Genomic DNA, 26,814 nt, shown 5'->3' with positions numbered 1-26,814 from the left:
ACATCTACACAAAAGTCTTCCTCAATAAGCTGTGAGCCAAGTCACACATCAAATAAATGCTCTATGTATGGACCAATTCAAAAAAGATGAAAATAATTTCCTACTAAAGGTGATAGTGCAACACCTGGGTTCTTCAAGGTGTAGTAAAGGCAGACTCACATGTAAATGACAAATAACTATTTGGATGATAACATTACGAAACTATTTTTCTTCTTCCTGGCTAGTACTAAAAGTGTGTTAAAGAAACCCTTGCTCAATGGTGTTCTAACAGTGTGAGCCATCATAAATTGCTAATCTCTAGGTAGCCATTTCCATATTTTTTGTAACAGCTGGTAGAACAGTGGTGCCATTAAATGTAATTTATTCTCATATGATCCCCTATTGGTATGTTTCTCTCTTGCACATTAATGGAAACTCTGGCAGGATCTGAGCCTCAGCAGCTCAGATATTCAGTACAGATTTTCAGGAATACCATACATTTGGGGAAAAGAATACTATCATCAGCAGATGGCAAGGAAGCTCATAAGGAATGGGCCCATGACACAGGCTTCCATCAGGGAAAGTTTTGAGGCCTGTGCAGGACATATCATTAATAATCCAAAGGAATACATTTTAATTGCTATCTCACCCTTGAGCTATATCAAAAAATGCTTTACTGGGTAAAATAATGTACACTCACAATAAACTAAAAAACACCAGCACAAGGGGACATACCTAACAGTTGAAGGCAAGATGTAGTGCCTATATTTGGCTGAATTAGAGATACAGAGTTTGGTAATTAGTGTAATGAACTGATTCTCGACACCTCGGGGACCTGCTACAGTCAGCTCTCTGCAGGCAGCTCTTCCCGGTTGTTGACAAATGTAGGCATGAGGCAGATATCCAAGACAACTCTGTACAGGCCAGGTCACCTCTGGCAGGGGTTATTTATAAGCTCACAGGCTCTCTGGAGTTGCCTGCACTGCTTCTCAGGGAACGGATTCAGTGAGGGGTAGTGGTTGCACAAACAAAACCTGTAAAATCCGGGCTCGTCAGGGTTTCTCTGCCCTTTCAGTTTTATCACCCTGGCTCTGGCATAGCTTAGCACAAATACTGCTCATCCAAGCAGGGCTTCATTCACTTCCATTTGGCTTTGCTCCTCCTCAAACAAAGCTCAATGTACTCATTATACCTCTGGGAGACAAACTGGGTCTGACAATATCCACCCTCTATTTTGTTCCCCTTCTTATCATGTCCTGTGGTTTTCTTTATTCTTTTAGTGCCCCAAAACCAAGATACAGAGGTGAATGCATGTTACTTTGGAAATGGCAAGATTCAAAGTTTTAGTTCCCCAGTGAAGAAGACTGTTCTGGAAGACAAAAGAGGAGGATACTCCTCCAGTTTGAATAATAAGACTGCATAATAGAAATAAAAGACGGCAAATCAGCTAATTGTTTGAAGCAAAACCATCCACCAAACTTTGCTGAGATGCCTGAGCTTCTTGTACAAAATGATTTCCAAAGATGCTTCTCTTTCTGTATAAAATAAAAGCTGCAAAGTTCTCCAAATTCACAAGGTTTCCAGGTGAATACTGTCAGCATGGTTTGTTTTATTGACTGGCTTCAGTCAAGGGTCTGCATTTGAAGTGGAAAATGGATTCCAGATAGAGAGACCAAAGTAGCAAAAGGACTTCAGGACAGTCATGTGCTTCACCTAAGCATGAAAAAGTTTCCTCCTAACTTAAATGCAAGGTTTGGTTAGCAGTAAGACCTTAACTGCCAAGGCAAGAGAATTTTGCTTGAGATGAAAGACAACCTGGGAGAGGTATTTGAAGATCTAAAAGATCTCATAACATTATCATGTAGAGTATTTCAGTAATGCTTTATTCTTTAGGTCAGTTTAACACATTTCCCCAAACAAGAATGCATTTTTGTTTGAAACAAGGTGTGTATTTTGAAAAACACGTCCCATCTATATAGAACTTGTCCCAGTGTTTAACTATTGTCAGTTAAACAGCAGAAAGAAAGAATTAACATTTTCTGAACTAGGTTCAACTTCAGCTTGAAGCCACTGGATTTTTATGAATATTTCCACCCACTAGCAAGTGATTTCAGTAGTCAGAAATCTTTCTTTTTTTTTGGCAGCATGAAGCCAAGGCATGTCTTACACTTTTTCAGATCCCTTTCTTGGGTTAACAAAAAGGTGCAGTTGCAGGTGCCTCTGCTTCCTCATTAGAGACCTCCCATTCTCCAGAAAACACCATGAAGATGCTCCACTATTCTGAAGTGACAGATTCCTGCAGTGGAGTTTGGAAGCATCATGAGCCATATGGAAAAATATGCTTTTCAGTACAATGATTTAATAAAAACAAAGGTGAAAAATATAAAAGCTTTCCTGATCTAGAATGCTTAATTATAGATTCCTATATCTGGCCAGAGGGACTAACTTGATGTCAAGTAAGAGCCCAAAAATAGCAGCTGGCTCAGGTGTCTGCTCAGATATAATTTAAAAGTCAGCATGCCTGGAAGTGCATATTGTGTGCTGCCATATTGCTGTACCTGGCACAGGACTTTGTCAGGTCTGCTTTCCATTGTTTATAATTTTTTTTTTGCTGCTCTGATAAATTAGTAGCTGCTTCTTCAAGATTTAGTCTAGGGAAAACAAATCAAGCAAAATCCTAGGACTGTCTCCTCTTCTGGAGGATGCTTCAGCTGCTCTGAAGGGTTCCTACCTTGGAGCAGCATGATTTATTAAAAGCAGCAAAAAATGATTTTCTGGTTTTCCACTCTGCAGCACCCATTTTATTTCATGCTGAGGCAAATAAATGCATCTACTGCTGTCTTTCTCCTTCCACTATAATGTATAGCAGGTTGAAGTCACAGTTCAGATCTCAGCAGGTTTCAGATTCGAATGCTTGTTATATATCAGGGGGTCAGTGTTCTAGCAAGGAAACACAAAAGCAATCTTCAAGAGGCATGAAATTTCTTATGTTTAGAAACCCTTCATAAAGGTCAGGGGTTTTTTAGCTTTTATAAAGCCAAACTTCAGCTTAGAATACTACCAAAGTAAAATTTTCCCAAGGATTAAAAACCTAAGCAACTGAATCCCCAAACCAACAAACAGTAGGCAGTTTAGTGGATGTAACTTGTAAGCATAGTCTGTTATAATCATGAAATTAGGAGAAACAAGTAGCTCCCTGAGCTGCCAAGCTAACGATGCATGATTTCCAACATCTTTCTCCCACAAGGGTTTTCCAAAATCTAATAAAAGTGTACGCTTCCTTAACTTCCTTCTTGTGGGCATTAATTGGCTTTTTCCTCTCAGCCTGGCATAAATTTTCATAGAATGTGTAATTTGTAATACTTTTGAGACTTCTCTTTCTCTGTCCAAGATGTTTGAAACATGTCTGCTTGTTCAAAATCATTGGAGGGTGTGCAGGGGGAAATGGAGATAAACACTCACAAGTATAACTTGTTTAGGTTTCATTTCCTAAGGAAATTCAGCTGATATATGAAACTGCATTTAGCTTTTACCTTCCATTGGTCTGTACAACCTAGTGGTGCAGTGCCCTGCAGTCTAAGACTGCAGCCCCAGTGTCTGCCAGCATAACACCCTGCTCTGCTTGAGCAGTGAAAAATGGAACGTGGATTATGAAGAGAGCCAAGCACCAGTAAAAACAGATGCTTGTGATGCTCATGTGCAAACCTTGTCAAAAGCACATCTGATAACCAGACATTAAAGGAAAGATAGATTAACATGCACAGCCAGGCTATTCAATACTAATCACATTCATAAACCAATATTTACATAAACGTCTTCTTGAAGAAATCTCCTTACAGCTATAATTTTTGAAAGTGAATAGTGACCCCAGGGATTCAAAGGGTCCAAGCAAATAATCACACTGTCTAGAAATCAACCACACTAAAAAAGCCCAACACTTACAGTGACAAGTAATTTCTGAATTTTTTTAATGTTTAAGACCCCTTACCATTCCTTTCTACTCATTTTAAGTGAAGGTTTCACAGGGATAATTCAGACAGTGTTTCAAACACAGCAGCCTATGACAGCAAGACATTTCTTGTCTACTTCCATTATTCACAATTTCTGAACTACTCAAGGTTAAAACATCTTTTTTTCTGATAAAGGACAGCAGATCCTATCAGTGAGTGGTCTAGAAGGCAGACTGAGTGAGCAGAATTTTCACATGTATGTTCAGTGTTTCAAACTGTACTTCCAATAACACTCACATGACATTTCAGTCCCCTCAAACACATTTGGAAAGTTCACCAACTAGCTCTTTGTGGCTGGAGTGTCTCTAAAACTGCAGAGAATGACAGAAGATTGTGAGGTGGCCTTCCCAGATTCATGCAGTATCAGAGCACAACAAAGGTCAAAACCCAAGGAAAGCTTTGAACTTTCATGCTGTGACTCTAAAACTTCCTATGGAGACTGAACCAGAACCTACAGAAGCCAAACAGCTCTTCCTATTAACCTTAAAAAGCTTGAGATCCAATGTAAAAGAAGGTTAAAGTACTGTTTCATAAGAAAAATATGAGATTGTTTAGTAGTACATATTTCTTGTTTAGCTCTATCTGAATTTTGCTCTCTAGGCCTTAATTTTCTGCTCTGATGTACACCTATGAAACAAGCTCATAGAGCCTTTATTCATGCAATGCTGCACTTGAACCAAACTTTTAAGCAAATAAAATTACCTGGTTTGGCATTCGACAAAAAAGATTTTTTTGAAGACCACCCATCCCAGCAATCTGCTTCAGCCAGACGTCTTTGTTCAAAATAGGAATTTAAGGTGAAATCAGAAGTCTAAATACTAGTTTCATTTTCATTCTTATCAGATTATATTCAAGCCATTCAAGCTTCCTTAACTGTGAAGCAGGAAAGATTTAAGCCTTCTTGCCCTACCTCCTATCCCTAACTCGTCACACAGACACTGCCATACATGTGTTAAAATTATTACCATTCTTCTCTATCTGCGTCACAGTTGCAAAAATATCTCATATCCAGACAACTTTCTTCCAATCCACAGGCACACTGTTGAATGCCCGGAAGAGATCCTCCCCAGTAAAGATGCTTTTCATTGGCACGGCCAACCCACCAAGCAAATGGCACTCCATCTGGATGAAAGGGAAAAAAAGAGGGGGGGAAAGAGAAAAGAGAAAAAGAGAGAGAAAGAGAACTTGATAAGCACACTGGATTCTCCCAAGAATGCAAAAGAGGATGGAGGTGGACATGTTAGACAATACTCAAAGAAAAGATGCAAACTGCAAAGTAATAAATCACAAACTTAGCCCCAAGTGCCACTTTATGGAATGCAAGTTGAGAAAGCAATGCTTCTGTTGTAATCCCATTTGGTTTGAGATGCAGCTGTCCGCCTTAGGGCTCACGTGCCAGCTACTCACGGGAACCTCGGCCCCTTTCAGCTGCAAAGACTCTGGAATGGTGAAGCCAACACCAGTGCCTGTACCAGCTGTGTCCAGTGGTTTTTGTGTGACCCTGGGGCATAGATCTGATCACTGAAGGAGACTGAAAACAATTCTCCTGCCACAACTCACACCGCACAGACTGTGCTGTACCACACTGTACTGGACAAGGACCTCTTGTAGTGTCAACTCTAACCCTTGATTAGGATTTCTTACCTTAAGAGTCAGATATAAAGAACAAAACTCTACAGAAATAACACACTAACTGATATATTACTGTAAATTTAACACAGTTCCTCTCAAAACTACGACTAAAATTTCTATTGGTTTCTCAGGGAGCAAGATTAGGAATTTTAATGTGTTGTCCACGGGTGGAATTTGCAAATGTAAAGCTCGATAAGATATTAAAATAGGTAGGACATAAGCTGGAAAAAAATATTTCCCTGCTTGGGAATCAATTTATCTCTGTGAAGCTATTTTCTACCTACAGGAGCTTTAAGATTTATGTATTTATATAAACCGAGATAGTTTTTTTGTTCACATTTCAGAATCCATTATGCATCAAGCATTAAGTATTAATAGTCAGATAGAGTAAGCAGAATCTGATGTAATGAAATTCACAGATGAATATTTTCTAAGACTGACTTTGTCTTCCAGCTCAGCTAACTTTTTCATTGACTTCTTAATCCTTAAATCAAGAAATGTAATCAGTTATACATACAGGTAGATGGCAAAATTTAACAAAACTGACATATCAAGATTTTTTGATCAAAGGAGCTTGGAAAAATAAACTGTATGGCTAATGAAGAAAGATGCATCAATTTATTCTTCTGCTTTTCCAACGTTACTAGTAGGGAGTATTTCTCATTATACAAGGCAAGAAAATCTAAATTATGAAATGCAATCAAGGTTAACTGTAGAATGTAGGAGACTAATTAAAATGAGTTTTAGAATCACTTGGCAAAATTAATTCATATTTATTTTTCTTCTAAGCTTAGACTGCTGAACTGTAAATTCATGAAAAAAGGAAAATAAAAATAGGAAGAGCAACTCCATTCTCATGATACCAACAATTAAGTCATGACGAATTTGACCAATGCCCAGAGGTACTCATTAGAAAAACACAATCCAAGTACATCTAAGGATTCATTTTACAAAAAAAGTACACATTCATTTTAGGCCTCATATTATTGTCAACACATTTATATTTTCTTTCTTTTCTATTCAGCTGATTTTCTTACAGAAGTTGATTGCTGCAGCCAGTGAAACAGTTCTATATTATTGGGAAATTACTCAGTAAAGCTTGGAATAGTAATGTTAATTGAATAAAAGGGTGATTTGTCTAGGAGTAGAAACAGATATACAGAAGTGCTTAATCTAATTTTAAAAGCGCCCATTCTGGAAAAAAAATATTTAGATAAAGATAAATTCTTCAGGACAACAGCAAATAATGGTGTTCATTAATCAAATACAATCTGTGTCAGTTTCCTTTGGTGGAAGCCATTTTATACTTAAACATATGAGTGAAACAAGCAATCCTTCGTGTGTATTAAGAATAAGTAATTTCCTGACGTCTTTTTCAGATCTGTTGTTATTTGTTTCATTGAGCAATACCAAGGAAACACATGTACATTCAGATTTATGGTATAGACTGGGGAAGTGGTGGAAGCACCACAGTTTGAGTCATTTACAACTAAATTAAATACAGTGCTAAAAAATTGAGCAATCAACATTGTAAGAAACAATCTCAGATCATCAAGGGAACAAGCTATAAAAAACCAGTGTATTTTCCAAAATTCTATTTATTAGGCAGAGTTCTGCCACCTTTACACGAGACAAGTTGATTTTTTTCACTAACTAGTCCCCTAGAAATCATTTGTAGCATTAAGGAAAATTATGCCCTGATTCTTCAAGACTCTTTTCCACATGCTTAGTTTTTAACACATGAAAAATCAGAGCTTTTCAGCAATCTACAGTAAATCTACAGTACTTCATCAACACTTGCAGAGTTTAGGAATTCTGAAACTTACATTGTATATCATATACCTGTAATGTTTAAGTAAAGCAATACTTCACAAACAATACCAATCTGAGTTCCTTCCATAAAGTTTATACCATTATACCTTGGCAGAGCTGGAGGATGTCTTGCACTGATATTGAGTTTGGCCAGATTGTGTTGATTAAAATTCTTTCTTCTAATTCTGTAGATTTGTTGCAGAATCTTCACTTCTGTAAGCATTATCAATTCTCCACCACCTCAAAATGAATTAATTTCCCTTCTCTGGTGAAGCCACAGACCAAATAAATGACATTAAAAAGGATTTAAAATGACCCCATCACCTTATGGCAACATAAGTCAGTAGAATTCTATTTTAATATTTCTAAGCTAAGAAGTCCATTAATAAGAAGTGCTACTAATTCTTCATTATGTACTTACACTGCTCCTAGCAACGCATCATTTAGTAAAAAATGTTGTCAAAAGCCTGCACAATAAAAAATATTATTTTCAATGCATTTTTTTCTCTATTTATAATGGAAAAAATCCTCTATAAGAAATTTTTTTTAATGTTGTCTTTGAACTCCATGCTATGTGAAAAAATATCCCAAACCAAGCAAAACACGCAAGTGCCAAGTGAATAAATTTACCAATGGTAGAACAGTGATGAGTTTCTTTCCAGTGATTTTCTTCCACACTGCTTAAACTGCCTTAGGAAGATTTCAATTTTGATAGCAAAATTTCAAAAAAGGAAATTTTTGGGTTGTATTTCCTGAAGTGGACAGGATGAAAGTAATGCCATTGTCTGTAAGCTTCTAGAGAAACAGCTGTGATATTTACACTGCTGTTTTTTACCGTAATTTAATTCAGTATTATAATAAATATAACATAAGCATAATAATATGAATAATATAATGATAATAATATATATATCATATACAAGAACTGAGCAGGCAGACCAAATTCTGTATCAACCAAGTACTCCTTTGTGATGCTGGGCAGGGACTATATAAGGTACTGCTGGCACAGATCTTCTGGAAGAATAAGGGGTATAATCTGTGGATTCTCTATTCAACAGCTGGGGTGTGCATCCAAAGAGCCAAGTAAGACTCTGGAAACCCTGACAAATACAATACTGCATTACATGGACAAGAAGTCAGTTTGTGTCCATCCAGCAAGGCAGGGAGGGTCAGGCTCCTCTCCGCTGTCAGTTCTCCAGCTGATTTCCCATATCTGCTCCACCAGTGTGCTTAACTCAGGTGCTCATTGCCAGCTCCCTGTATGGAATCTGCCCCAGCAGCAGCAAGGTTGGCACCCACCGTATTCTTCAGCAGCACAGAGGCTGAGGACTATGGAGAGCTTAACAGACACGTGGAACTGGATTCCAGAGATCCTTAGGAGATGCAGCTTGAGAGCAAATTAACCTGCATTGCATCTGCCTCTTCTAGGGACAAGAATGGCTGAATATATAGTTGGTGTCCTTCTACCAAGCCTAAAAAAAGCTATTTTCTTAAATCTCCCTTATACTGACAGTTCTCTCATTTTCATATTAAGAAACACTGACATTTGTTGCAATCCAAGTTATTTTCAAATGTTTAGATTTTCTCATGTTTTAAATGGCATTTTTTTCAAAAATTATTTGCTTAGGCACTCAGAAGCTGAAGGAGTGGCAGAAGCAGCATATTCCAACAGCATTTATACACATTATATGCATATCACTGTGTGTATAAACTCCAAGCAACTTCTGTGGACTCAGTTTGCCTTTATACAGGCAGAAAGTCTTAGTGCTGTTATGTTTATATAGCATGACTTAAAACAAAGCCATGCATTTTTAGAAGTATTATATTTAAAATATTTGTAAAGATTCATCTGCATGATTTGTCAGTTTGTTCTTGCTATGGCAACAAACAAAAGTCTAACTATGGAAACATAGCAAGATAAATTGGATCCTGTGTTAAACTCCTGTGCTGTATAAGTCTGACACAGCACTTATCCTTTAGACAGCCAAGGTTTTTGGGGTACCCAAGTTATTGAAATAGCTCAGTTAAAGCTCTTTTTCACCACCACTTCAGGTCAATTGATTTGCATTTGTCTTTTGAAAGACTGAAAGCATATTGAATTCAAACAACATTGTCTTGGCAAACTTCACATTCATTTTGTCCTCCAAATTCAAACCTAGTTAAGCAGAACTGAATTTGTAAAATCTTACATCTATAAATTTTACTGATGAAAATGCAAACTAATTTACATCTATGCTGTTTTCCCTTAAAAGGAAAGAAGTGAAAATTAGGAAAATAATGATTGCACAATTGCATAGAGCAATCACAGCCAATTCTTTGAAATCTCACTCAAAATCATTAAATATCTGTTTGCACTGACCACCTCAACAATATCAAATCCTGCAAATGGCTCACCTGATATATTGAACAATATGTGAAACAAGCAGCAGATCTTTTTCATACAGATATCTGTATATATACACACGCCCATGAAAAAATTTCAACCAAGTGACTGAATTCAGAGGCTAAGTCAGATTACAAATTATCATCTCAGATAATAATTTTTTAAAAGGATCTTAAATAAATGGACAAAGCAGTGAGAAGGGAAAACTAAATCACACCAATTTTTTTCCCATCATAACATTTTTACAGCCTTTTATATTGGAGTTTTTAACATTCAATTGGCAAAAAACCTCCAAAAATAGGGAAAAAATATACAGTTTTGATAAACCAAATAAAAAGTATTTAAAATAATTCTGGACAAAAGCAGGACAATTTGGAGAAATATTCCATACTTAGTTGAAAACACATAATTAATACCTTCTTAGAGGCTGTTTGTTCAGTGAAGAAGTCTGTGGTATTAATGACTCAGGATCTGTATTGGTTTAAACAATTCCCACCACAGGGAAAATAAGCTGAGAACTCAAAGCAGGGTGAGCTCAGGCTGTGCTGCATTAACCACAACATGCTGCTCATTCTCTGAAGGGGATGCTGAGATTTAACAGTGAAAATAAAATGCTGCTCTGGTTTACAACTCTCGGTGAGGGTCTCGTGGTTTTGCCCCCACCATGTGGAAGCAACACCCACCCCCTGAGATGTCAGGCTCTCTGCACCTCACAAACAACCCTGCTTTTAAGTCAAGATCAGGTTACCTTGGGAAAAAATATGTAATATGGACCAGGAAAAAATGAGAATCCCCAACGGCATGGTTCCTTTGAACATTGTTTACTTGGTGAGCCACTGAGTCTCCCAGCTGGTTTTGTACCACACTACTCTGCTTCCATGGGACACACACCTGTTTTATGCCTGTCTCATCTTTTTTCAGTACGCACATAATGACTATCTAATACTTCCTTCCTTTACTTTAAACCTTCCCCATGGCAATCGTACCAGTTTCACAGTCCTTTTTCTCTCTTAAAACTATAACCCACATATCACTGCCCTGATTTTCAGAGATGACAAACATGGTTGTGCTGGAAATCACAGTCACTTTTTGTATTGCATACCAACTGTGCCAGCCAACATTGCTAAGAATCTCACTGAATTTGATCCAAATTTCTGGTCAAGTTCTGTCATTATTCAAATCAACCATCCAAAACTGAAGTAGTCCTGCTAATGCCAGTGGAACTACCCAGTGGGCAAGACCACAAAGTTTGCTCCTCATTCTAAAATTATTTTGTTAAGTGTGGTTAGGAAAAGGAGGGAGAAGGCAGTGCTTTGCTGACATTTTGTTTCTTGCTATACAGCTTTGCTGCCAAGGTGCACTGCTTTCATGGAGTCCCAGGCTGAAGGAATTGCTTTAAAAAATCAAAGGAAAAACCACAGAGTAGCATTTGTCTGCTCCTCTTAAGCACAGAAACTGCTCTCCCTCTAAAGCAGCTGTTACCACAGTGTGCTCTGTTCTTCTGCAGTTGTTAAGATACTCTCATAGATGAGAATGGGCAGGAAGAAGGCAAATAAACATGGACCTTTGCTTTTTCTACATTTAACAAGAGCCTAATGAGCCGAACTGCTGTGCTGCAATGACAGAGTTAATGCCACTGCACACTTAGAGTGCTCAGCAAAAGCAAAATCATCATCCAGCCTTTAAGAGACAGATTTGAGGATAAGCACAAGGATTCCAAACCCAAATATTTTTAGATGCTGAGGAACATTAAATCTACATCCAAACTAAAATTTCGCACCTCATGAATGTCCCAGTTGAAGGCCTAAGAAGGCTAAAAATAATTATGAGTATTTGCATTCTCCTCTGCCAGCCCAGGCTGGGTTTTTTTCTCAATAAATTTCTGGCCAAGTGGCAAGATTCCTGAAAGATGCAAGTGGGACTCCAGCCAACAACAGAAACTACGTGAAGAGCTGAAGGCATGCAGGTTGGGAAGGACAAGCAACAACAAATAAACAATCCAAAGAAGATTATCACTTTTAGGGACAAGTGACAAAACAGGAAATGGCAGCTTTGAATCCTCAGCAGTTTTGCTGAAGATGAACTGGATATTTTACCCTGCTGAAACAAAAAAATATCTATTTTCGGCATTCCAACTCACCTGCACTTAAAAATTGTCCCTTTTGCTTTCAATTCCTTTCCCTCTTCCTCATTCCCCTTTTCTTTTCCCATTTTCTCTGTTCAGCCTAAATCCTCCAGGTAAATTCAGATAAACAAGCCTGACACTGCCTTAACAGATAAGCCTATGACATTGATGCATGTCCTGCCACATCCTTATTCTGTACTGGGACCATAAACCCATCAATGCTCTGGATTCAATTGCAAATGAATAATGACCATAGAAAAGCCACAGTGGGTTCCAATGCAACCCTGCCTCGGCCAGAGGAGCAGCTCCTGCTCAGCAGATGTCTAGTGTTTTTCCCTTATGTTACAGGTATACCCGGTAGGAATAATGGCAGTAAGATGAACCCATCATTTCTTGTCCTCACACTGCTCAACCAGCTCTTCTGTGTTCATGCCCATTACCAGCATCCTCTCACCCATTTCCACTGGAATGCCACGTCGTGAGGTGGCTCAATACAGTGCCCAGGAAATGGTCTTTCATTCTTAATCAGCTCTTCTGCAGAAGTATAAAAATGGTTTGTGAGAACAAATAGTAGCAAGTGCTGAATTAATAGATTAATAAAGAGAAGATAAACCAGACTGTGTAATACCAGTTCTTGTGAAAGTGCTATGGGACACTGAATGATCATGTTTGATTTTGGGGCTCTCTGCGCCTGCAGCAGACCAACACTCCTCAGTGGTTCTCTAGGGCCTGAGGAAGACAACAGGAGTGACATTTGCAGTCACCCTGTAGTCAGACAGTAACACAGCCCTCTCTCTCTGTGTCCTGCTGAAGCCTTATCCTTATGAGCTAACTGGATGAGCCGCCCACATGGAATGGAGGAAAGCATGGAAGAGATGAGTGAGTTTATAAGTTTAGACATATCATATGCTCTTCAGAGCTTTCTTTTTAAAGCATTTTATAACGGATGTGAAAGGGCCACAGGGAGAGGCCACAGGGAAGAGAGCACTGAACTAATGCACCTTATAAAATACTGCAAGGTGAGAGTAGTATTTTATCACAGCAGTTTTTGCTCTTAAATGCTATTTAAGTTTTCATAGATGAAAGCACTTTCAGAGGCCAGAAATAAGATTGCAGAGGACAGAGAGGGATAGTTGAAGCATCAATGACTATGAATGGTGCATCAAACCGTAAACCAATCATTTCACCACAAGAAAACTTGGTATTCAACTATTGTTCATGGAAATGTTGAAGTGAGAAAACTTTTACAGAACAGTAAAGCTACATTATAAGCAACTGCCCCAGGAAAGTCTTCCCAGAAGGAACACTTTGTAGCTTATTTAGTTCCTATTATTTTCCAGGAGTAATAATGGACAGATCCAGCAACCAGCATAGAAGCATCCAGCTCCAGTGAAATCAGGGTAGCCATGCAGATCTGCACTCACTGACCTGTTCACGGGAAGACTGAACAGCTGAGGCTGGACAGGACCTCTGGAGATAGTTCAGTCCAGCCTCTTGCTTCTAACTGTTCTGAAACAGATCCAAGAGGTAAGAATTCCTTAGAAAAACTCAGTGGCTGTTACTGAGGGCAAAAGCACCATCTGCAGGTATGCAGCAAGTGATATGCAGGCCTGAAGGACCTATTTTTAAAGGGGGTAAAAAAGAAAAAGTTATATATTTGATCCATTTACTCTTGAATTATCCACCATGACAGCTCAAACCCTTGCGACTGGGCATGGATGAAGAGTAATGACCTAAACTGTAGCACTTTGCACCTCGTGCACTCCACCTGGTGCAACAATGGAGTCCCCAGTTCTGCACAGCTCCCAGGCTCAGGTGCTCTCACCTGCCTACCAGCCTGAGCCTTTCACCAAGAAAGCCCAAAAAACCCCAGGGCAACAGCCTGGCCTAATAGTGGTCTGAAAGTCAGCGTGTAACTCAGGGCAGGTAGCTTGTTTATGAACACAAGCCAGCTGGAGTAAAGTTGAGTTGAATTAATCAAGGATTAATTCAATTCTTGCCAGAAATCATGGACAGTTGGCTGGATTTTGCCCACAATGAGATGTAACTGGATAAACTAGAAAAAGAAAATAGATAAAATGGGGGCATTTGGGACATTTAATAGGAGACTGGATGAGTTAAAGAAAAACATGCTGTGGAAAGCAATCTTTGCTTGGTCCTTTGGGAGAAACTACATGCACTAATAACAGTTCTTCTCCACTCCTTTATTTTGAAAAGTATCTGAGTAAAAATGGAATTACCTTACTCAACAGAACTGTTTCCTGTATATGCAGTTTTAACTACCAGCATTACTAATGAGAAAATGATCCTTATTATTACTTTTTTACCCCTGATCACATTGACCAATACAGTCACTAGTGGCTCAAGTGGACAGTCTTCAGATTTGACAACCCTCCACAAAAGACAGATTAATTTTGTTCCCACTGCATTTGCAATGGTAGCTTCTAGGAATAATAAAATCTAGATTTGGGTATAGAGAATCTTTATTAGCACAATTGATTCATGAGGCAATGAGAACACACCTTGTCCTTCAGCTCCCAGGTTAATACAGCAGAGCTGACAGTTAGAGAATGACATCTATTTACATGGGGTGAATCTGACCAGAAAGTCATTAGGACAATGTCATGTCCACAGGTTGTTCCACAGGCTCTTGTAAGTGGTTGATAATAACTATTGAATTTCATGGCTCAGACTGATCTTAAAGAAATCAGAAAATATCATCAGTAAATATGCTGAATATCAGAACTGGAGTAAAAACAGAAAAATTGTATTAATAGAACAGAAATAAGAAGAGATAATAACATATTGCTAATCACTTTAAAGCTGGAATCCCTAATTAAATAAATTAGAGGATTTTCTTAAAACTGATAGAAGCACTCTCAGATATTATTAGGATGGCGTTTCTGTTTTGAAAAGACTTCTTTGGAAAATGATATCACATTTCAAGTTCTTTATCTCAAGTCCTGTAATATTACCCAAGCATTTTGGGTAAGAGGGAAGTCCAATATCTCTCCCCATGGAGCTGTAGATAAAAAGTCCTAAGTTTAGGGAATTTGTTTCTTTTGCTTTGGTTTCAGATTTTTGTTTGGTTGGTTTTTTGTTTAGTTTTGTGTGTTCATTTTTTAATGGCAAAAAAACCTGGGAAGTCCCTGGGAAGAGCATGTAATATATCCATTGTCTTCCACATGACAGCCGTTGTAAACAACTACAAAATGACACCAACACCCAGAAGAGAGCTTAGAGAATAATATAACCACATTTCTGAGCCTTACACCAATTATGAGCCAGCAAGGCAGCTTGGACAGTGTAGAAACCACACTCTGAGCCTCTCCTCCTACCCTTTTGTCACATCCCTACTGAACTGAAATCTCACAGGGCCAGTTGAACTGGATTGCTTATTTTTTGTTCTCAAAGCGTGTTAGTTGGCAAAAGACAACTCTGAGTTGTACTTCTTATGATCAAAAAGTCCTGCATAGCAGTGCAGAAAGTCTGGTTTTAAGCACTATTAAAAAAAACAAAAAAACCCCAAAAAACCAAAAAACCAACAAACCAACCAAAAAAAGTGAACAAAAAACCTCCCAATAACTTGTTGAACTGTTCCAGTATCTCTAAGAGGCATTACTGCAACTCATTAAACGTCTTTATAGTCTGATGTGTTACAACACATTACAGAGCAATGGTAAATAAATAACTGCTGAATTGACACTGCTTTCAACTGCAGAGCAATTCTGCTTTCCTCAATGTTACAATTAATGTCAGCAGTTAATGCCTGAAGTGGTGGAATCGGAAACTCGGCTACGATAAAGGCATGCAGTCAGATTTCAACTCAAGGATATACCCAAACTGCAGCATGGTGTTAGCTCAGCTCTCCCTGTCTCAGGCTGCAATTACAGTTCTGTTGGTCAGAGCAGCAGGGGCACCATTTGTCATCCTAAGGAAGGCTGGAGTGCTGTGAAATTGGGCACTTTGGAAAAATGCAGCTGTAGCAGAACATATGTATAGGCAAGACCATGAAATGAACTGGCTCCAAGCCAGCACGTAAAGGCAAAAACAAAGAGAATGTAAATGAAAAAAAAAATCATAAAACACTGTAGTCAGAAGATGCTTCTATTGATATATCCTGACCAGCCTTAAAGGTCAGGATGACAACAATCTGTCTTCTCTGTGGGACTGCTTAATCAATTTGCAGCTCTTTTTTCTTCACCCTGTTAGCAACAGGTTTACATCTTTCAAATAGATCTTCTGTTTTTGCTGCTTAATTGGTCTCAGGATCCTGTGCATCTCTCTATATAGTTATAACAAATATAGGTGTGTATTTACATTCCTGCACAGACTGTAGTGGATAGAATATGAACTGTTCAGCTCTGCTCTGTAGCTCTACTGTCACTAACAGAGATTATTATGCAGCAGAAGCCAGTTTTCTGCTCCTGGAGCTGAAGGAAGAACTGAGCTGTACTTTAGCACTGCAGTGAATACTGGAATGGGCAGAGGCTGTAGAAGAATGACAACCATGCAACCTAGAGAAGCCCTAGTCCTTTCTCTCTTTCCCAAAGCTGAACAGGCCTAGGTGTCTTCTGTATTTAATGGTGAGAGAAAGAACCAGCATGGGAGCTATTCCATCTACAAGCATCACAAAGTGAGAATCAAGAACTTTACATATGAAATAACTCTCTACCACTGGTCTTTCATCACAGCTGATGAGACAAACTCTTCTGTGGGCTGCATCAATTCTGTGACTCAAAAGCCCATAAGACCATCACATCCTTCACCAGCTTTCCTTCCAGCAGTAAGGCTCCTTAGTGGAGTGAACTTTCCTCTAGCCAAGTACAACTTACTACAAATCCTGTCAACTACTGGCTTGAAAAGATGAAGGCATCTCTGTCAGGTAGTGGTGTTTGGGTAGAAACAACACACCTGAGGCAGCTAAGCTTTTACTTCAGGTTGGTGTAGGATTTTGACCAGGCATTAACACATTAGAGTTCTTCAAACACTGTGCAAGAAGCAACAGGGATCAATTGCTTCCATTTAACTGTCTACATCATTTCCCTGCTTTCTTCTCAAATATGGAGCCCTGGGGGGACAGGCATCAGGGGAAATGAAGTCATGAACAAGATCAGACCCAAGCCTCATATTTAAAATATAAATCCCTGAGGGGCAAACTTCTTTTAAAAATACATGCGAGCCCCCTCCCTCCAACCTCTCCTCTCTACAGAGATGCTCTATGCATATGTGCACCTCCATAATGGAAGTTTTTCTATGCAGATTTATGTAAGGAAATTAATAAATATGAGTTACACATTTATGGCTGTAACACATTTTCTCCCATCTGAAGAGCAGAACAAATGCAAAGGCAAATATTACCCTGATGCACACTTCATTACAAACAGACTGCAGAAACAATCAGCAATAAGCCATCTCCTGAAAAGAAAAGGGACATCCCTCCCCTAATCCTAGTGCTATTTTCCTTCCCTCAGTCAAATAGCATTTAGCAATGTTGATTTTGTGCCATAAATTTTCTTCCACCCACAGGCAACTGGCCAAGGTAACGTGCATTTGCCCAGAGGTTTAGGTAAGAGGTATCTGTATGATGCTGTAAATTCAGAGATACAGAAAACTGATGAGTTTAAAGGAAGCCACCCCTACCACAGGAATAAATGCATTTGTCTGAATTTAGGTTTCTTTTCTTTTCCATATTGTGAGTAAAAATTGTAACCATAAAGCTTTGCTTTTAAATGGAATACATAAATGACGCCCAAACAGCTGTCCTACTTAACACTACTATGTAAACATCTGTTCACATTCCTGCATGCAAATAAGAACATTAGCTTGCAAGTCTCTTAGACTCAGATTAGTCTTCATCAAGTCCTCACAGAAAATACAGGGGTGGAGGCCAATGACTGCGTGAAGTGGAAGGAAAGCAAATTCTTGAGCTTTTTTAGAGAATTGATCCTTGGAGAAAAGATGGATGATGGAGAATACAAAAAACCTAGCCACAATGCAAGAAATCAACATTTTTCAGTGTGTGTGCTTTAAAGGAAATTTCCATTCCTATCTCTTCATGATGGTTTCCTACTTCATTACATATTTTAACATCTTGTTTTATGATTGGACTCTGCGTCAAATTTTTATCCCTCTTTACTCAAACTGTCCTTTGAAAGTTCCAGGGTCCCAGACCTGCTCCTGCTGAGCTAAATGGGATTCTTGACATTGAGGTGAATGGAAACAGGACTGGGAAGGCTGTACGCCTCATTAGATACACGATTCCACAGCACCCTCTAAAATTCTGCTGAACTCTCCCTTTCAAGCAAATAAAGCTGGTAAACTCAGAGGCCATGAAATGTCACTATTACATTTCAACACTTAAATACATAGCTGATGAATTAGCCATCTTCTTGCCAGGCATCTTAGAAAACTGCAGCCCCTGAGGGATTTCCCCTGGCCGTTACCACTTATTGCAAAGTCAAAGAGAGAAAGCTAAGGTTATTGTTTTGCCTGTGGAATCAAAATATGCTGAGAGGGCATGTTAATCCCCAGACTTAGAGGTTTATTGCATTTCTAATTCACACCTAAGGTCACCATATGTCAAGTGAGTATGCATTCTGCTACCATGGCTACTGCCATCATTTTAACTCTAATGCTAAATAGTTCTAGATTGGAACAATACCGACTTGGAAACAGCCTAATTTAGTGCTTATAGCAGAAGACTGGTCTTCTGATTAATGATGGAAAATAAAATGTTCTGGTTCTACCCCTGCATTTGTCAGACTCTCCAAAATCACACAAGTGATTTAATCACTCTGAACCTTCGTTTCCATATCAGAAAGTCGAAGAGCGAAAAGGCCTGAACAAGAGTAAACAAAGCCAGTACAGCAACAACTGCATCTTCTCCATCAAGAAAGGTTAATAAATTAATCAGTCTTTGATCAAATTTCATTCAGCATTTAAAAATACAGTATGAGGTTTGAAATCTGTTACTTGTATCCTGACAGCATCACACTATGGTGGAGATGCTTCCCTTTGCATAATGCATTAATGTGAATTTGACCACACAATTGTCATTCCTTGTCATTTAAGTAGTCTTACAGTTAAGCAGCCATAATTGTCCTTTGGGTGTTATCTTAAATACATTAAAAAATAAATTGAATGCTTTCACCACATTATAGCTGGGACACTTTTTCAAAGCTAATTTCTATGTCTGTGAATTATTCATAATACACTTCAAACAGGCTCTTCCGGATAAGGTAATTGACCTTGTCTGCATGAAGCACCTACTACCTTGCCTTGGGATAATTTAATCTACAATGTGGTCCATTATTCAAAGGTAATGTCTTTTCATTAGGTTAGGCAATATATTATCACTCAACTAGTCACCTAATTCTGCATTTAGCGTATTCAAGTTTTCACTTTTTTTGTCATAGGTTACACTCATCATAGCAATATCTCACATTTAAGTAGCATGGTGTAACAGTAAGACATTCTCTTGATAAATGGAAGCAGGACTTTGAGGACTCTAATTTCAAGATTTACTTGTGCATTTTAAACCTCAGCTGGCTTTGTGTTTTCCATGGGTGAAAGCAGCAAAGGGTATTATTCAGTAAGAACTAGTGTAAGGTCAAAACACAAGTACAACTAATGCACCAGGTGGCAGAAGTTACATAAGTTCAAATATTGTTCAGTGGAAACACTTATGTGCTGATGAAACATGCTAAATCACATGTATGACACATATATAACACTTGCACGGTTTTATTTTTCTATGTAGAGAAACCCCTGGTTGGTCTGCCATGCGAGGAAACAATTAAAAACGCTGGCTGTAGCTCTGGCTGGCTCTGAACATTGCAGCCTTCTCTATACCAAACCATTATTAGGACCCAATAGCCTGCTACAAATCCCCTTGAAAGATCTTGCTCAGTGAAGACCAAAGTAACTGATTATTTTTTGCATATGTATGGAGTGAAATCTCTGAGAGAGAAAGCTAAACAGTTGAGCACTCAGCTCTCTCCTGTGCTCTGACTACTTTGAACCACTTTAGCAGAAAAAAGCAGCTCTGAATCTGTTTTAGTCAGTCACTGAGAAAGTCCTCCTGCATGAGTAAACTCTTGAGTGGCACAATGATCTGGAGGAGCTCCTGCATGAATCCCACTCCTGGCTCCAGCAAATGGCCAGAGATGGTATTCTAATTTATACTGCACCACTCCAGTAACCAGGCTTAAAGATGCCTCTCCACCCCTCTCTACTTCAGTATTGCAGGGTAAACCTCTGCAAGAACAGAGTGCTGGCTTTTTCAGTCTATCAGTGCTGAAGTGTTGAGGTGCTGATTATAAATACTGCATTAACAAGCTATGGATGAACTTGTTAGCTCCTCTAAATATCTGAATATTTTTAAATGTTTCTGTGTTTTTAGTTTGTTTTATACTAAAGTGGAATTTAATGAAAGATGTAAAAACTAAGGAGTTAATCCACCATCTTACTTGTCTAAATCAGTACAAATATATTGAATCCAATGGATCTGATCCTGCATATATTTGAGCTTTCTAGTTTTTCAGTTGAATCATTCGTTACTGTAGCTTTCTATTAATAGAATGTTATGATTCTGTTGGCTATTCAAAGCTTTTTAATTATGTTATATAAACACAGTTCAGTCTCTAAATTGTTTATCCTGATTAGATATTGTTTGAGCGTTCACTTAAAATTACAAAGCATTGCTTTAGAGCAGAAATAAAGGCAAGGGCGTCACAGATATCAAGGTGTTAGAGTGAACATTTACTCTGAAGGTCATTGTCTGAATTCCTATTTGCATAAACATTCAGGAACAATCTGTTCATGCCTTGTAAATTTTCTGCAAAGACAAAAATCTCAGTATCATTGTTCAGAATTATATAAAGAATTATGAAAATTATCAAAGTGAAACTGAAATTCCAGTAGAACAGGAGTGAAATAGGTGATATTTATAATTTTCCATCAGCTAAAACAAACCAGCCAAGGGAAGTGTTGCTCCAAGCAAGATTACCTGCAAGTGGCCTGACTGCTATATCATATTTCATATCGGTCGAGTGCCTTCCATTGTGTAACCACAGTTGTGCACATTGATGGCTCCTGTTGCTATAATATGGTTATGTTTACCCATTAGTTTCTGCTTTTGTGCCACAACCCAGCAACTGTGATATTACAATTGCTCTAATGGTCTGTTTCACTTTGTTCATTTACCTATTAATTTTGACAATGGCATATTTCATGGAACATAAATTTCATCCTATGAAAACATGACAACCTGTAGTGCAATATGGTCACACAGATTCTGGAGCTTTGTATGGACATAAAATGAACTGTCCAGGGTGGCATTTTGGAAAGGACACACCTCCCTCTGGAGGCATCTCTTGTATGTAAGGTGATTACTTCAGCACTAACAGGATGCAATTATTCACTCAGTAAAATTCTGCCTCTATTAAGTAGGTACATCTAATGCTCGGCAGATTGACTATGGCCCTGGAATGTCTCACAGAGGTAGTAAACAAAACGCAACACAATCTCTTTTTATGAATCCAGAACATAAGTGTGCACTGGGAAGGAAGTGACCAAGAAACCTGCCACTGCTTTGAACGTGGAGGCTCTGGGAAACAGGACCACAAAACAGGACCTAAAAAAATGCTCATTGCAGAACCTTTCCTAGTTTGACAGCAGATATTAGAGCTGCAAAACAAATGGATTAAATTGACTTTGCAGTGCCAGAGAAAAAACCAAAGGGACCTATTCTGAAGATAAAGATTTAGAGCCTATTTAGAAGATAACTTGTCCTAGAATCCCATCCTCTGACGTTATCTTAGCTGTCAGTCATACAGATTTCTGTCTGAGAAACAGCCCCTAAATTTCTGCCACACCCCAAAGCGCCAGTCTTTGATCAAATTTCATGTGGTTTCATATAGATGAAATCTGAGACTTCGAAATCACAGTGACAAATGGGAGGCAAACAAGTGCTAATGTACAGAAGGCCTTTACCACAAAACAAAAGAGTAACCAACACTACTTTGTCTTGCACCAGGCCTGACAATATCCATGTGGCCCAAAAAATTAATTACAGCCAAATTCCGCTCTTCTTTTTCCTCCTAAAAGGCGGAAAGAAGATTTACACATATCTACATAAATATTAAAACACACACTTTCCCCAAAAGAGAGAACTCTATCTGTATGAATACATAACTTTATGGACTCTACCGACCATTTGAATCATCAGATGAAAGAAAAGTTAGTATTTAAAAAAAAAAATATATCATGAAATTGATGTTATTATTTTCTAAGAACCATTTTTCAGATCTCTGGTCATTTTTTAAAACAGCCCATCATAGGCTTGGAGTTGTCAGTAAAACAAACCTGTCAGACCTGAACTAGGTTCAGTAACACAGAACTGAGAAAAAGAACAGCCAGGAACCGTTATCTTTTCCTTCCCAGCAGCAAATGTTACTATGAACATTTTGATCACATTGAATGAGACAGCCTGAACAAAACTGATTGCAGTCTATACTGTGAGCACTTTTCATGTGCTATTAATGTTAATATACTGAAATCACTACATGTTATAAATTAGACATGTCACTTTAAACTTTTTGGAGAAATGGAAGATTTGGATGCGGAACTAAGCATCCTGGATAAACAAAAAGTCAGCACATGAAGACAAGGCACAACAGCAATAGTCCAAAGATTTATGAAAAAACAGTGGATAGTGATGAAATTCAATTGAGTTTAGGATGAATGTTTGGCTTGAGATTTTGTTCTTATCCTGGGAGAAAACAGACATTTCTGTATCTGGCATGGTGAGAATATACATACATCTGCATCTCATTTTAGCCCAAATTAAGATTACCTTTTAGCACTAGAACCCATGGACTGGGTCTCTATTGATTCTAGCAACCTTTAGATATTAATCACAAGCTGGATTTCTAGAGAAATGAGACATATTGAAACATTCTTCATGAATTTTTGTGCACACCTGTGTCTATTGCTCAAGGAACTCAGCAACCCACTGGCCAATTTCAAGAACATTTGACTCAGAAATACATTCCTACAGGTTCCATATACTGCCTATGCAGAAAACAGGCATTACTGCTAGGAAAGATCCTCCTAGTACTTAGCTCAAGTGAAGGTTGCAATGCATTTTCATTCCTCTGTGTATATAAAAAGATCTATACAGAAACCCAACACTAAACCACAAAACCAAAGGAGAAATAGCAACATTTATTACTCCACCAGTTGCAGTGCAAAATCACACCTTTCTTCCCTTATCTGGCTGAATACAATAAAAATCCCATTATACCCCACCTGAATATACCATGACCTTCTTTGCAGTTTGGTAGGTCCATACAAATTCACGGGATCACATCTTCCTGCTAAATCACCATAACTGTGGTGACACAAAGGCAAATGCATCTCTAAGGAATGACATGTTCATTCCTCCACTAGTAGCACAAGGGCAAGGCACAAGAGGTACCCACAGAAAGTTCACACTTGGAGTGAAAGACATCAGAGGTGAAACACTTGTATGGTTCTTTTTTGTGGCTACAAGAATTTGGCTATTGGTTTTAGAGGGGTATATTTAAATTGATCTAATGGCTCATTCCAGTTTCAGGCAAAATTGGTGTCAGTTGCAGCCTGATGCCTTAATTTTCTTCTCCGCTAAACAAGAAAGCTACCTTCAGAGGAGAACTGCATAGATTAATTGGTTAACCTTTCTAAATGCTAATGTTAAAAAAAAAAAAAAAACAAAAACCAAAACAAAACAAAATACAAACCCAGAAAACATTTCTTCTGGGTATTCTGAGTTCTGCTCCTGAGAGTAAAGGAAGAAGGCTCTTGATGTTGTTTTGAGTCCTAGACATCAAGTGGGAATACACACCTTGGCTAAATCAGTCTGATTCTTTCTCTTCTAAAAAGGACTTGGAAAAGATTGAGGCTCAAAAACTTCTTAATTTTTGTTCTCAATCTTTTGGGCCAAGCAGATAACGAAAAAGCTTCTCTAAAGAAGGATTTAGAGGGGTTATTTTCTTTCAGGTCACCACATCTTTCTAGCTATTCATCAAGTCTCATTCAGATCTGCTCTTTTCCAGATCAGTCCAGGTTGGGGGTGATGCAAACAATTCTATATTGCTTTTAGGTGCTTCTTGTGAGTAGAAGAAGTACACAACTTTTTTTCCCAGTGTCTGGAAACATTTTCTCAAAGTATGCTTGCTTATCCTCTACATTTTGGGGAGTTCTTTTTACAAAAGGAATTTAGAGACATGTAGAAGAGCTACTTTTATGCCCCTTGTAACACTAGGTAGCTCATGTATGAGTATTTAGTTTAGTGTTTTGCTTAGGGAAGATTTTTGTTCCCTTGTTTGAACACCAAGTAATGTCAAAATGCCACCTTCAGCTGATTCTCTTTTCTCTTTTTTCTACGTTCATACTTTCAAATATGAAAATGAATTTTCCACAGGCTACCTTCAAACTGCAATGGGGGTAAAATTCCTGGACTTCAGATTTGCAAGCAGCGAATCTGAGCAGTAATCTAATTATTCAGAGCAAAAACCTGTGTTTTTTTTGCCACAGAGTTGCATTTTCTTTTTCTCCTAATTACTTTTTATGATTAAGTTACACTCTTGATCTTTTGGTGTATAGCCTCCCAATACCTCTGTTTTCCTGGACAGGTCAAAACAATTCAAACAAAATCTAAGCATAGAGATTCTATCCCATCTATTTTCTGCAAGTGCCTTGCTATGCACCTAATTTCTTCCCCAGGTCTAAAACAGGAGTCAAATGAACCCAAAACACACATAGAACTGAGAAATTACAGCCACAAATTCTTTTTAAGCCTCAAAAATAATGTAAATACCAATGAAAATTACTATTGCTGTTTACTATTGCCACTTGTGTGGCATTTTGGTGGAAGAGGTTAGATGACAAAATTTACTGTTGAAATTTACATCTTCTGCTCTGCAAAATCAGAAAACATCACTCTCTGCACTGGTCCAATTTTGAAAGACAAATTAGTTTCATGTCAGTAAGACCATCTGAGTCTAATGGAGCCCAAGATGTTTAAAGTAGGACAGCCAAAAGAAGCAGACAAATGGGAAGTGTGATGAGAGCACACTCCCTGCTGTGGCTCTAATGAGGGAGAAGGCACACTTTTCTGCTCAGGCAGCAGTCCTGCTTTCTTCCTTGAATGGAGGACAGGTTGCTGTCATAGCTAATGACCCACTAATATAATAAACCCGGATTAGCTGTTTGTTTCTAATCACCATTATTTATTTATTGTTAACAATATGCTGAGTCCTGCAAATTAAAACAAAAACAAAAAAGGAGACTATTACTGCTCATGCTTAAGGGAATATTGGCTGAAATAATCTGAAAGAATTCTGTCCTTCTTCCCTTCTTCAAATTGTGTGTATGAATAGTTTATACAACTGGGTCTCTCAAGCCAGAGGTACCATTAAGATGTGTTTGGTTCTGGCACACATGTGTGCCTCATAAAACTATCCATTTCCAAACTCTTATTTGGACAGCAGAATTCCCTGAACTTAATATTTTGGCATTACTGAGCTATGAGCACTTACACAATCCCACAGGTTTCACAGGTTGAACAGAAGATATTATTGACTTTACTCCAAACCAGAAGTTCTTTGGGATCAAAAGGCCCAAACCAACAGATAGTAGAGGTCAAGTAAACATCTTGCAACATCAGTTCACACCACCGACTTCCTCATAGTACCACCAATAATAGTGTATGCAATGAATTCCAGAATTCAGGTTCAAAATCTGTAGTCTAGATTTACATTTCTCTTACATGTCCTATGCACCTTCATTAATACCACTGGTCAAGCTTCCTGTATACTGGAAAAGATAATTTCCATATCAGTAAAAGATAGTAGATCTATTTGGATTGGAGTGCAAGTATGTAAATATGTAAACTTCAAAAGGTCTTAAAGTGAAATGAAATTTGATAAAATAAAAGTATAATTCTAAAATTGCTCCTTAGACTTACAAAAATAAACTCATTCAAGGAAGGGAAAAAAACTGAAACACACAACAAAAAAGCAACAGGAATATCCAGTGACAGCAGAAGTATGAAGGATGTATTCAATAGAAGCAAATAGGAGTTAACTGTAGAAGCTCTCTCCTCTCTACTCCATCAGTCCTCACTTGAAAAGGTGTTTTTTTTTTAATTCACCTGACATGTTGTATCTAAAGCAAAACAGATAATGGTGCTCCAGTGTTTACTGGAGGCATCCCAGGAGATTCCTGCCCTGCTGGTGTCACTGCAGAATTATGTCAGGTAGCATTAGACGCCTCCCCTCTCCTGCAGTGGGTTTCAGGGAGGGAACATGCCTTCCTTCCACTGTGTTAGAAGCCATCCAGTGTATGGTTGAGCAAGGATTCATTCCCATGTTTTTCCCATCATTTAGCCTCTTGGCTGCATTTCAATCTCAGAGAAACAAAACAAGACTAGATGAGAAGTAATAGCAGCAAGTGGCTGCCATTCCTTGCTTGGCAGCTATAGCACACTCCACCTCACTGCCAGCCAGGGAGGATGGCAGAGGGAAAGGGAAGCAAAGGGTCAGAAACTGGGATAATGATATTTCCACTACTCACAGGTGTGTGTGGGCTCCATGCCAAGTTAGCTCTGCCACGCCACAGGTTTCGTACTCTGCTTAGACCTCCTGCATTTTAATCAGCTGTACACAAAACCCAACATAGCATCTTTAAATACAGCCTCTAAATCTCTCCCTACAAATAAAGGGGGGTGCATTGCATTACTAGGGTGAACTCTGTTCCAAAGTCTCCAAATATAGCACAAGTTGTCTGAATGTGTGCTTGTGGGAAGCTGTCACTGCCACTTTGGGGGG

The 26,814-nt window shown here is 38.5% G+C and overlaps 1 protein-coding gene across 2 annotated transcripts in view; it reads right to left on the bottom strand.

The window, feature by feature from the left end:
- Window positions 1-26,814, bottom strand: part of CNTNAP5 (contactin associated protein family member 5) — a 414,440-nt gene that overhangs the window by 54,637 nt on the left and 332,989 nt on the right. For both annotated transcript variants that reach the window (XM_030277243.4, XM_072932032.1), the window contains one exon: window positions 4,955-5,111. In XM_030277243.4, the coding sequence (XP_030133103.4) occupies window positions 4,955-5,111 (157 nt within the window). The remainder of the gene's footprint in view (window positions 1-4,954; window positions 5,112-26,814) is intronic.

The sequence above is a fragment of the Taeniopygia guttata genome, chromosome 7, assembly GCF_048771995.1.
Source record: "Taeniopygia guttata chromosome 7, bTaeGut7.mat, whole genome shotgun sequence".
Classification (NCBI taxonomy): Eukaryota; Metazoa; Chordata; class Aves; order Passeriformes; family Estrildidae; genus Taeniopygia; species Taeniopygia guttata.
The sequence above is the reverse complement of the archived record's forward strand: the minus strand, read 5'-3'. Positions and strand labels throughout refer to the sequence as shown.